The sequence below is a fragment of the Schistocerca gregaria genome, chromosome 3 (assembly GCF_023897955.1).
Source record: "Schistocerca gregaria isolate iqSchGreg1 chromosome 3, iqSchGreg1.2, whole genome shotgun sequence".
Taxonomy (NCBI): Eukaryota; Metazoa; Arthropoda; class Insecta; order Orthoptera; family Acrididae; genus Schistocerca; species Schistocerca gregaria.
In genome coordinates, this window is record NC_064922.1 from 774089890 (window position 1) to 774103034 (window position 13145).

At 41.2% G+C, this 13145-nt stretch overlaps 1 protein-coding gene across 4 annotated transcripts in view; it reads left to right on the top strand.

Annotated features, from left to right (window-relative positions):
- The window catches only part of LOC126355249 (uncharacterized), an 85024-nt gene that overhangs the window by 34444 nt on the left and 37435 nt on the right, over positions 1 to 13145 (top strand). For 2 of the 4 annotated variants that reach the window (XM_050005531.1, XM_050005529.1), the window contains 2 exons: positions 7024 to 7115; positions 12383 to 12475. In XM_050005531.1, coding sequence (XP_049861488.1) covers positions 7029 to 7115; positions 12383 to 12475 — 180 coding nt within the window. In that variant the 5' untranslated portion in view covers positions 7024 to 7028. The remainder of the gene's footprint in view (positions 1 to 7023; positions 7116 to 12382; positions 12476 to 13145) is intronic. The other 2 variants (XM_050005532.1, XM_050005530.1) reach the window with 1 other exon arrangement.

The window sequence follows — 13145 nt, forward strand, 5'->3', positions numbered from 1 at the left end:
GGTCACAAACTCTTTGTTAAGATTACTGGTTTCGGTCTATAATGACCATCATCAGATCTGTTTTATAAAAGCAAAGTCCTAAAGTGCTGCACCCATAATGGCATCGTCAAATGTTAAATGCAGTACATTACGACTTTGTTTTTATAAAACAGATCAGATGATGGTCATTATAGACCGAAACCGGTAATCTGTTAACAAAAAGTTTGTGACCATAAACGTAAATTAAAGAAAACTTATTTACATAATTTAACAAGAATGCAAAATTGTGTCTTAGTCGCTACGTATTGCAAATTAATGCTACTACCACGTTTTTCTGTTTGTATGTGAATGATAATTTCAGGAACTGCTCTAGGTATTATGATATGGTTTTGAGTAACAGATACTCTGATTCATGAGCAAGGTTTGTGTATGTAATTTGTAAATATCGTGCATACTGGCTAAACTATGATGATGTGCCTCGATGAAGTCATGGCCCCTGAGAATTTCCCCGGCATCCACTGTTTGAATAAGATAACTTACAGCAGAATTTGGAGTTAATATTCAGTTATCCTACTTGGTTCCCAAAAGTCTAATTGTAACTCTAGGCAGTGACCTGTAAGTAAAATTACCTCTTCATCAGACAAGTCGTCCGGGCATACCCTACGAAGCTGTGATGAGTTGCTAGTTATACACAACAACAGCAATGAAAATCTTATTTTCTAGTTCTTCTAGAAATACTACACTTCAGGGCTCATATGTACGCACAAATACGCACACACGCACACACACACACACACACACACACACACACACACACACACACACACAGAGAGAGAGAGAGAGAGAGAGAGAGAGAGAGAGAGAGAGAGAGAGAGAGAGAGAGTAAGAGTACTCCACTTCACTGACTGGACGTCACACACTTATCTTCACTCACACAAATATTATTCCTCTACGAGAGTACCAGCTACTTTCTGTGTACTTGACTGCCTGAAATAATGACTCAGCGTTAAAGATTTTCCTTATCCATTGAAGCGTCAAAGGAACTGGTGTAGGCATGTGTATTCAAATACAGATTTATGTAAAAACGCAGAATAGGGCGCTGCGGTGGGCAACGCCTATATAAGACAATTGTCTGGCACAGTTGTTGTATCAGTTGCTGCTACTTCAATGGCAGGTTAACAAGATTTAGGTGAGTCTGAAACTAGTGTTATAATCGGCGCACGAACGATGTTACGTAGCATCTCCGAGGTAGCGATGAAGTGGGGATTTTCTAGGCGACCGTTTCACGAGTGTACTGTGAATATCAGAAATCCAGTGAATCATCGTTGAGTCCGGAAAAAGATCCTGCAAGGACGGGGCCAACGACGAGTGAAGAGAATCTTTTGGCATTCCAGACGTGCAACCTTCCCGCAAAATTGCTGCAAATTTCAATGCTGGGACATCAACAAATGTCAGCGTGGGAACCATTCAACGAAACATCATCCATACGGGCTTTTGGAGCCAGAGGCCCACTCGTGTACCTTGATGACTGCATGACACAGAACATCACGCCTCACCTGGGCCCTCCAACACCGACAGTAGAATGTTGATGATTGGAAACATGTTGCCTCGTCGGATGAGTCTCGTTTCCAATTGTATTTTGCAGATGGACGTATACGGATATACAGAGAACCTTATGAATCCACGAACCCTTCATGTCAGCAGGGGACGGTTCAAGCTGGTGGAGGCTCTGTAATGCTATGGGGCGTGTGTACTTGGAGCGATACGGTAACCCTGATACGTCTAGATACGACTGACCGGTTGTAACCTCCCCTCACTTATCGACCTTAATGACAGTAAAAAATAAAAACGCGTGCACCTAATGAAAATTTGGGAAAATCAATCGTCACCGAAATTAATTTGCCGGTAACGAGGGAGGAAAGAGTTAAAGCTAAATGAAAGGGAAAATGCAAATGAAATTGCTGAAAATTAATTTTGAGAAAAGGGTAAAATTAATAAAGAAAGTAAATGTGCGGTCGTTACGTTAACAATTAATTGGCGTTAATTAGATATTTGACATTTGGGGAAAAGTACGGTCGCCAGTCCTATGGACAACTGCTATAATAACTGACAATGAAAGATTAATGCACATATAATTAGCACTAAAAGCGTGGCAACTGAAGGTTGACACGTGCTGTGTGAAAACTGAATGTCTGTCAGAAGTAATGAATTTCGCTACCCACTGACTTAATTTAGCAAAAGAATTAATAAAACTGGAAAATTGAAAGTTAATTTAGTGACTGAAATTAATAGTGAGCTTTGTTTCTGAAGCACTACGAAATTCAGTAAAATAACGTTAGTCTTGGGCTACCTCAACAATCATTTCAAAAGCTACTTGAATCTACGAAATTTAGAAATAAGAGATTTAACTTTGAACTTGAATTAAATGATTCTGAACAATTAACAATAGTAAAATTTAATACATACCAAGCTGAGCTGCAGTCACAGGTAAGCTAAAATATGGTAACAAAACTCGCACTCTTAATTTGTGCTTGTGTAATCTAAATATTGTAGCCAGCTATGAATACCTTAACTGAACTTTGAAATTAAAGCAGTGAAATCGAATGATATTACTTTAATGCTGGCGTTTGAATTTCAACGACACTCGGGTTCATTCCAGAAAAGGAAGGGACCCTGCTTGGTAATGCAATTGGGACAATGAACAACAAAGGTTCATGCTAAGTTGCTGTAATTTTGTGAGGCAAATGGGACAATTTTAAAAACTGAGGTCTGCCATGCAGTTCTAAAACTTAACGTGTTTCCAGTCTTCCTTGTTGGTTGAAGGTTTGAAGTCGTCGATCGAGGAGATGGCGACAGTCACTCATTGTCGGCTGTCGCTGTTGCAGAAGATGGATGTTGGTGCGCCTTCTCGACATGGTCACCAGGTGAAACGGGCTCTCGATGTGCGCCAGCTAATGCTTCCCGTCCGCGACACCGTGTCAAAAACTATCATAGCAAGTCTGGCGCGATTAAATGCTGCCAAACCCCAAAAGCGCGGCAACTCGCGGGAGCGCCACACAACACACCTGCTCCACCGCCCTTCTCCAGCCAGACTCTGCCCTGCCCGCCCTCCAAGCGGCAGAGTTAACATTACCAAAAACCTAAACACTTTGGTTCTCCACACGACCCATCGATGTAATCGTTCGATAGCATAGTTTTCCCTACGCCAGACCCAGCGGAAAAATGCAAATAATATTTACAAAACAAACCAACTATACATCGACATATATGCATATATATAATTAGTAAAACACAATATATAAAGACACAGAAATGTCGTATCTTCAGGTAACAAAATAAGAAAAAATATATATAGTACAATAGATGGAAATAGGAGGATTTGCATTTCCGGCATTACAGGGTGTCATGTACGTAAGCGTCCTGTCTAATCACCTGCATCCATTCATGTCCACTGTGCATTCCCACAGGCCTGGGAAATTCCAGCAGGACAATGAGACACCCCACACCTTGAGGATTGCTACAAAATAGCCACAGGAACACTCTTCTGAGTTTAAACACTTCCGCGGGCCACTAAACTCCCCAGACATGAACATTATTGAGCATATCTGGGATGTCTTGCAAGGTGCTGTTCAAAAGAGATCTCCACCCCCTTGCACTCTTTAGGATTTATGGACATCGCTGTAGGATTCATGGTGTCAATTCCCTCCAGCACTACTTCAGACATTAGTGGAGTTCATGTCGCTTCGTGTTGCGACACTTCTGCGTGCTCAAGGTGGCCCTACACGATATGAGGAAGATGTACTACTTTCTTTGGCTGATCAGTATATATGACACATATGAAATACATCACGGACCTTTTTAACCTATGGTAACATAAATAAATTATTGCAGATGGAAATACACGCAACATTTTATCATGTTTATGGAAGCCACTTCCCTCTTTTTTTAGTTAAGTGTTCCATGGATCATTTGAACAATTCTTTTAGTGTAATAATTTGGGGAGAATCACTTTATAGGATATGTGTACACGATTAGCGTTAACATTAATGAACACATTATGATTTAGCCCTCTTCTTAAACTGCATTTAAAACACTTTTTTCTTCTTTCTACAGGCTACGAGCTTTTAAATAGAAATTTGCCTATCGAACAGAATGAGTTGACTACGCTAGAATTAAAGCTTACTTTGGGACCTGTCACTCATTTTATGCAGTTGGACAAATAATCGAAAATTTTTGTTGCTGCATGTTGGACACCTTTCCGAGCCACTGACAGTATTAATGATTGGTAATAAAGATCATTTTTTTTTCCTGTAGTGGTCTAGCTGTGGACATCACTGTTCTTCTGAAATTGTGATGCACTATTTACGACGAATTTAATTAGAGAATATATCTACTGGGTAGTTAAAATGTCTAAGTCTTATGTAGTGTAGTTAAAATGTCTAACTCCTTCAAGAGGTATTTACATGGTGTATTGTGTGTGAACATCACTTATTATTCTTACAGCTCGCTTTTGAGCCATCAGTATTTTATAAGATGCAAGCAACCCACAAAAGTATTCCACAAGTTATTATTCAGTGGAAATATGCAAAATGAGTACTGAAGGTGAATCGTTTGTTTCAGATACTAGCAGTTGTATGAAGGGGGAAAGCAGCTCAACTTCATTGATTGAGAAGCTCACTAACATGCTTCTTCCAATATAAGTTTCCATCAACATGTACACCCAATGTTTGGAGCCTTCTAACGTGTTTGTTGACTCCCGTTCGTGGACTACACCAGTTGTTCGTATGCTGGACTTATTGCACAAAATTAAATACTGTGTTTCTTCTCAAATCACATACCATTTTCCCTTTTCTCCAAAGCTCATCTGTAACTTTTCTTCTGACAATTATTTGTAAACTGTCTTTCTCCCTCTTCTGCTTCACAGAATCTTCTGCAATAAATCAGTCACATTATGCCCTTTAGTATAATGGTGTACTAGCATCTGAAAAAATAATCTGTGCCTCTCCTGCTCAAAGTGATATCACTTATGAAAATTAAGATCAGTAGATGGCCTGACACATAGCTATGAAGTACTCCATAGCTAACTTTCCTACACACAGAAAAATTACTTTCAGTTACGTAGCCTATTTCTCCCACCTGTTGCCTACCAGAAGGGTAAGACTTAAGTTACGGGGAATTCAACAGATACCATGTATATATGACTGCTAAAGTATTTGATCATGATAGATCAGATGAAATGTTTTATGTAGGTCTAGAAGGAACCAATAGTCAAGGGCATGTTTCTCTGTAGCATTGACGACTTGCTTTGTAAACTCAGTTTCCTGTTTAAGTAAATTTGCTTTTCCTGAAGCCATTTCGAGCATTAAGTTGTATTTCATTCTTATTCAAGTAAATAACCTTCTATACATGATTCTTATTATGTTATAAAAGCTAAATAATAATGAAACATCTACAGTTTCTAACATCTCTTGTATCATACATTATGTGAAATGGCTTTAAAAAATGGTTCAAATGGCTCTAGGCACTATGGGACTTAACATCTGAGGTCATCAGTCCCCTGGACTTAAAACTACTTTAACCTAACTAATCTAAGGACATCACACACATCCATGCCTGAGGCAGGACTCGAACTTGCGACCATAGCAGGCGCGCGGTTCCGGACTGAAGCGCCTAGAACCGCTCGGCTACAGCTGCCGGCGAAATGGCTTTACATCTAGCTATTTTAGATTTTTTTGAAATATTCCCATACCAAGCGAGTCCTTGATTAGATGAGCTAACTGAAAGTCTATTTTTCTTGAACTTTGTTTAGTGCCGTAGGACCCATTTAAGACAAGAGACATCTTATTTCTGACTACTAATTTATTTCTTACTTCAGCTAAAATCAGTATACACACAAGTCTAAATACGATTTTATTTTTATTTTGGGGGACTGTCACATCGTTAGTTGGATTATACACATTGATTATGATGAATCTGTTGAATGTTACTTTATTTCTGCATCCCATTATAATTAATGATTTAACTGATTGATTTATTTTGCTGCTGTATTAAACACTGAGAGTTTCTGGTGATATATTTGTGCCTAGTTTTGTCATGTATTTGACTTTATCATAACTTTCATTTTATTCATTAGTAATGCAAGATAAATCAAAATTTATAATTACAGAAAAATGAGTCAAATGTTTCATTGACACTATCTTGTGGCGCCTCTTTTAATTTATGTAGTATGCAATTAAAAGTCCTATTGTTTCCATTAATTGTTCGTTTTCTGGCATAATTATCTTTTACTCTGGAATCATTATTAAGCCCAAATTTAATTATCTCATGATTTGAACCATTAATGTGTCATTCAAGTCTTATAATAACACACCTAAATAAACTTTAGCACCTTGTACTCCACACCTCATTATTGTTTGTGTAAATGAAAGCCATAGATTTATTAATGTACATTTGTTATGTCGTCATTGGTTTTGTTCGACCAATATTATAGGATGACCGCCAGTTGAATAAAACAAAACTTCAGTTTGTTGAACTACAGCTCACCTGACGATTCATTGAAGAAAACTGATGGTGACACAATTAAATGTGGCTGACTGCTCTTTCGCTATCCTTATCGTATCTGACAGTCTCTTGTAACATTTGCGACACATTGTAAGAGATTGATAAGTTAATCTGTTAGTCTGTCGTAGGACTTCCGTTATGAAGTTAACTGAAGTCATGAAGCAGAATTTTCAATTTTAAGTCAAATATTCAGAAAACCATACTCTCTAAAAGAAAGAAAAGTTCCCTACTGGTGTATGTAAGAATGTCTTATATAAGTATTTGAATTCACATACACTTAACTCATATAGATTTTCTGTGTATTCTGTTTCATGTCAGGTGATTTTCGCACTTTTCTAATAAATGTACATAAAATACCACACCTATAGCTTTTCCTACGAAATAGCTTATCATTTCACCGAAAAATCAATTAAGAATCTCGTGCATTGTATGTAGCAAACGTCTTGTAGTTCTTTACCCGTTATCGTCACGTTTGTGTTTCAGTAGCCATGTGGCCTCGGCTGTTGTTCCTGTACTGTGCGGCCCTGGTAGCCTTCTGCCTGTGTCAGGAGACGGCTCTGCGCCCTCTGCATCAGGTTTGTGTCGACGTACCGTAGTGCTGCGCCTACTGCTGTCGAGCTGGAGACACTGTAATTTAACCACGGCACACGGTTGATAGCGGAAGAAAGACTTAAGAAAGGCTAACGCACTTTCATCAGATTAGATGACCTACAAAAAGCATTCGACACTGTAACGTGATACATGACGTCTGAAATACGAGGCGTGTTTTTTAAGTAACTACCGTTCTGAAATTAAAAAAAAAGACGTGCTAAGATATCTCAATAATTTTATTTTCACGTCAAAGCCGGTGCCTTAATTTACGCACTGAAGCCATTACAGTCTGATTCATCCTTGGTTACGTTGTGTACTGAGTGTTTAAGATGCTTCCGATAATTATGAGTCCTGCCGACTGTGAAGTACGGGCTGTTACAAGATTTCTCAGTTCAAAATAGTTCAAATAGCTCTGAGCGCTATGGGACTTAACATTTGAGGTCATCAGTCCTCTAGATGGTTGGTTGGTTGGTTGGTTGGTTGGGGAAGGTGGCCAGACAGCGTGGTCATCGGTCTCATCGGATTAGGGAAGGATGGGGAAGGAATTTGGCCGTGCCCTTTCAGAGGAACCATCCCGGCATTTGCCTGGAGTGATTTAGGGAAATCACGGAAAACCTAAATCAGGATGGCCGGACACGGGATTGAACCGTCGTCCTCCCGAATGCGAGTCGAGTGTCTAACCACTGCGCCACCTCGCTCGGTAGTCCTCTAGAACTCAGAACTACTTAAACCTAACTAACCTAAAGACATCACACACATCCATGCCCGAGGCAGGATTCGAATCTGCGACCGTAGCGGTCGCGCGGTTCCAGACTGACGCGCCTAGATCCGCTCGGCCACACCGAGATTTCTTAGTGCTAAAGGCCTAAAAGCGATCGATATTCATCGTCAGATCTGTGCAGTTTGCGGAGAAAACATTATGAGTGATGGAATGGTAAGAAAATGGGTGAGAGCATTTAAAGATGGCCGCACAAATGTGCATGATGACCAACGGAGTGGGCGTCCTTCGGTCGTTAATGAAAGTTTGGTGCAGGTAATGGACAATGAGGTGAGATAAAGCAGATGCTTTACGATTTCCCCCTTGCGGGATGACTTTTCTAATGTTTCTCGTAGTGTTATGTATGGCATTGTGACCGAACACTTGAATTACCGAAAATTGTGCGCACGTTGGGTACCGAAAATGTTGACGGATGTGCACAAAACCAAACGTTTAGGCAGTGTATTGACTTTCCATGTGCGGTATCACAACGACGGTGATGATTTCTTAAGCCAAATTTTCACGGGCGATGAAATATGGGTTGCCTATGTCACACCAGAATCAAAGCAACAGTCCATGGAAGTTGAGAAAGGGCATCGTTTTGCTGCAAGACACTGCCGGTCCGCATGTGGCGAATCAGACCAAAGATCCCATCGCATCTTTTCCATGGGAAACTCTAGATCGTCCTCCGTACAGCCCCCAGCGACTGCCATCTGTTCCTGCACTTGAAGAAACACCTGGGCGGTCAGCGTCTTCAAGACGATGACGAAGTCAAAACAGTGGTGATGCAGTCAGGCAGCAGACTTCCATGAGGATGGTGTTCAAAAACTGGTACAACGTTATGACAAGTGCCTCAGTATTGACGGGAATTATGTAGAAGAGCAGATTAAGGTACAGGCTTTCCTGTAAAAACAAAATTATTCAGATACTTTAGCACGTCTTTTTTTTAATTTCAAAATGGTAGTTACTTAAAAAACACGCCACGTACTTAGAAAAGTATTTATTATGCATTGATCAGCCAAAATATTATCTGCATATGCGTAAGAGCATGATGGTCGATCTTTGGAATGCTACACAACAGCGATTCAGCGTGGCGTCGATTCGACAAGTTCTTGGTACGCTTAACATAATATTGTAGAACCCCTCGCTGTGAGCTCTCCTGTAGAAGAGGCAACAGCTGTGCATGGTCAGGAAGTAACGTCGTGTCCTTCTCCAGTACGTGAGTTGTAGGGACTGGAAAGGAGAGGCGAGGCGAGCGTCACTAGTAGGTTCAGATTTTGTTCGTGTTGGACACAGAGCTGTGGTCGCCGGTGAAGGAGGGACCGGTGACCCCCAGATGACGTAGTGAGCTGCAGAGCCCATCAAGCCATAGATGGCAGGCACGTCTGTGCAATGGCGTGTGTCTACTGCATCACTCGCTGGAGTCAGCAGGGCTGCCAGCGCTGGCAGAGATCGCACGTGGCGGATGCTGTCAGCTCCCAGAGCCTAAGGCATGAGTAGGTGACTGCCTGAATCATCGTGTGTTATGTATGGTCTTCAACTTGGAGTTAGTCTGACGCTGGCGGTGTAGCTCAGCTTCACGTATACACGCGAAGAGTGTCTGGGAACAGGTGAGCAAACACAGAGGTGTGGTCGTCGGTGAAGGAGGAACCGGTGAACCCGGATGCCGGATGACGTAGTGAGCTGCAGAGCCCAACGAGCCATCATCGGAAGGTACGTCTGGGCAGTAGCGTGTGTCTACTGCATCACTCGCTGTGATCAGCAGGGCTGCTAGCGCTGGAAGAGATAACACGTGGATGAACGGCAGTCCCGACCAGGCTGCTGCCTCGCTTCGGGCGGCGGAATACATCACAGGAGAGGACGGTATTCAAACTTCACTCCCAGCAAGCTCGATATCAAAGGCGTGTGCCCACTTTGGGTCATGATCACCAACATGGCGGTCGTCCAAAGACCGGATAGCAACCAGTTTCGATCCGAACACCCCTCCCCCTTCCTCCCCAGGAAGGTCGCCACACTCAGGAGGCTGTCACCGAGTAGTGGACTCGGCGGTGTGAAGGTGCCGTGTAATGTTCGTGCAGTCTTCTCTTTAGGCGGATGCCGTCAGCTCCCAGAGCGTAAGGCATGAGTAAGTGACTGGTGTGTTATGAACGATCTTCAACTTAGAATTAGTCTGGCGCTGGTGGTGTAGCTCAGCTTCACGTATATACTTTAAGAGTGTCTGAGAATACGCGAGCAAAACTGAGAATGATTGATCTGAGGAATATGTATGAGACCCATCTGACTAATTACAGCAAGCCCACCACAGAACGAGCAGCAGGTCATCGCAGCCAGTCGTCACTGTCGATGACTTCGTTAACTCTGCTTGTTTTGTTCAGTCATATCCTGAAGGAACCTAGCCAGAGTTGTAATATTGCACAAATTCATTCTTCAGGTTCACTGACTAGCTCCATCACTTTGTCAGCTTCCTGAATGAGCTTCCTTTCAGTGTGAGTTACTCTTGTTACTCCATGGCGCATGGTCATAACATTGACGGAACCCCCCCCCCCCTCTCTCTCTCTCTCTCTCTCTCTCTCTCTCTCTCTCTCTCTCTCTCTCTCTCTCTCTCTCTCTGTGACGTTATTTTGTTACATTGGCGCCAGAACGTTCACTGCCCAGGACTATGGTGTTGCTCAACACTTCTCCGCTCCACGGCTTGTGTTGCCAGGGAAGGCGTAGTAGTTTTTTCGCGGATGCACCAAGTACATTATTTTAAGACGTAACAGATGTCGCAGCAGATAGGTGCACAGGTCACAGTTTCGCTAAATTATTGAGCTTTGGTATAAAGGCGCCAAGATGAGCTGAATAGGGGTCAGATAACGAGAATTGGGTGGCAGTGACAACACCATAGGTTCACTGTGATGCTTTTCAAAATACTGTATCACTGATTTCCACATTTTCTACCTTCCCTGTCCTTAGAATGATTCTCCATTTTCTGCACCGCTTACATACTTCCCATACCGCATCACCTGTTCGTAACGTCACGAGGTCGTACCCAAGCTCGCGGTGGACAGTAGTCATAATGTTTCTGCCGATCAGTGTATTTTAAGTAACATAAAATTGATAGCTACTAAATATTTCACTTGTATCATCATACATTACGTTATCTACATGTATTTTAAGAAGAGAACAAAGGGAAAGACTAGTAAATCAGCCAATTGTTAAATATGTCGGTGGAACATTTCTGTCGTTCATTACAGATTTAAGTTTGTGTTTTTCATGTTCCATCGACCATTTCCACGATAATTCGTAATGATATGGAACGAGTCATTTTACATTCACATCACAAATTAACTTGCAAACATGGCGACGTTCTGAATAATAATGCTTTTCATATATTATGATTTTTTTAACATACCGATGTGAACTAGTAATTCCTACTTCCTACTTCCTACCCACGACTTTTCACACATAATTACAGAAAAGTTTTTGCTGAATAGTTAGAGTTCCCAAAGAGAAACTTTTTCAGTTTTCAAATTTTATTTTGCTATCTGTCAGACACATTTTATCGCTGGATAGGTGATCAAAAATTTTGGTTGCTGTATTGTGCACTCTTTTTTGTATTAAGGATAACCTTAATGTGAAGTAATTGACATCATTATTTTGTCGTACTGTAATTATGAAAGTCCTTGTTTATTCTGAACGGAAATAGAACATGATTGTTTACAACAAATTTCATATGGGAATAAATATACTGTGAAGCGGAGGTCAGAATGGACAGTTCCTTAAAGAGATGTCTGCAAGGTGATGGTGTGTAAGTACCACATATTATTGTTAAAGCACGCTTTTTAACAGTGAAGACTTTCTCTCTTAAAGATATCTCAGACCTACAAATAGATTGAAATGTGCACAACGTGTTTTCCCTTCAGCACGTTTTTGAGCAATGAAAACTTTCTTTCTTAAAGTATTGCTACCTCAGAAATTATTACCCAAAAATCTGCAAAACATGTCAACTCGCTGATGTGAGTCTCGCCAACTTTTACAATGATTTTAAGTGCAAGTTTGGCTAAAATTAATCGTTTTCGTTGTTTCAAAATGTGTTTTATCGAATGTGGGCGATAAATGGATACCCTTCATGTTGTTCACGTGGTGTGGACAACAAAACTCATCCTCCCCGACGTAATTACCCCGCTGACAAGAAGTAAACATTTACTGGGTTAGCCCGACCTGACTCATTCATTATACGTAGTATTCATCAAAGTATATTGTAAGATTGTCAGCTCTCTGTGTTCCTCTATATAGAGTTAGTCACTGCTCCCGCATTTGTGAGTCCTGCAGCTAAGTAATCGCTTTCAGGAAGTCGCATTTTCCTATAGTTACTTTTTGTCTTAGAATACTGTTTAGCATTCAAGGAGAATTGTCTGCTATAGGAAAGTTCTGTTTTATAGCAATTCATTTAGAGTGCCGTGTGCCTGACATGTACTTCACGCATTTACACGTTTTGCGCCAATGTTGCAGGAGTCGCAGCAGAGCTCTACGCGACCACGGCGACAGGTTGCACTGTTTCAGCTGCCTCGGTTGCTCTTTACGTTCTTCAGGGTTCTCAGAGAGGTGAGTTCACAACTTTTAATGACGCACAATAGATGTTGGTAGAATATCGGGATATTTTAATTGATTAATATCTAATCACAGGTTCATGTCTGTAGTTATGCTCTGTGATCAAGCTATACGGCGCAATGGAATTAAAAGATCACTTTTTCAAAACCCCACGATCGCCTCCCATTGCCACGCTTTACTGTTGCATTTTTCTCGAAAGTACCTACCACCTTCGTCTGTATAATGGTGCAAAAGCGTGGTGCCCTGCGACGTCGCCCTCTGGCTCGCGGACGCTTCAAACAGCAAGCTGTCGACACACATACCGCATAGCCAAACACCTCCAAAAGTTAGTTGCAAAACACTATAAAGCAGAAAACAACAGAACAGTGATAAACACAGGAAACCTAATAGAAAACATACAGAACGTACAGGTACCACACACAGCATCACTGATTTCATTCGATATAGAAAATATGTATACCTCCATCCCTATCACATAAACAATAAAAATCATAGAATAAAATCTCTCATACCACAGCAACCTCATCACAAACGCAATAAAAGAAATAACAGAAATGCTCAGACTGACAACTGAACAAAACTACTTTCAGTTTGAGAAGGAATATTATCTACAAACTAATGGACTGCCCATGGGATCCCCAATATCAGGAACACTAGCAAACAT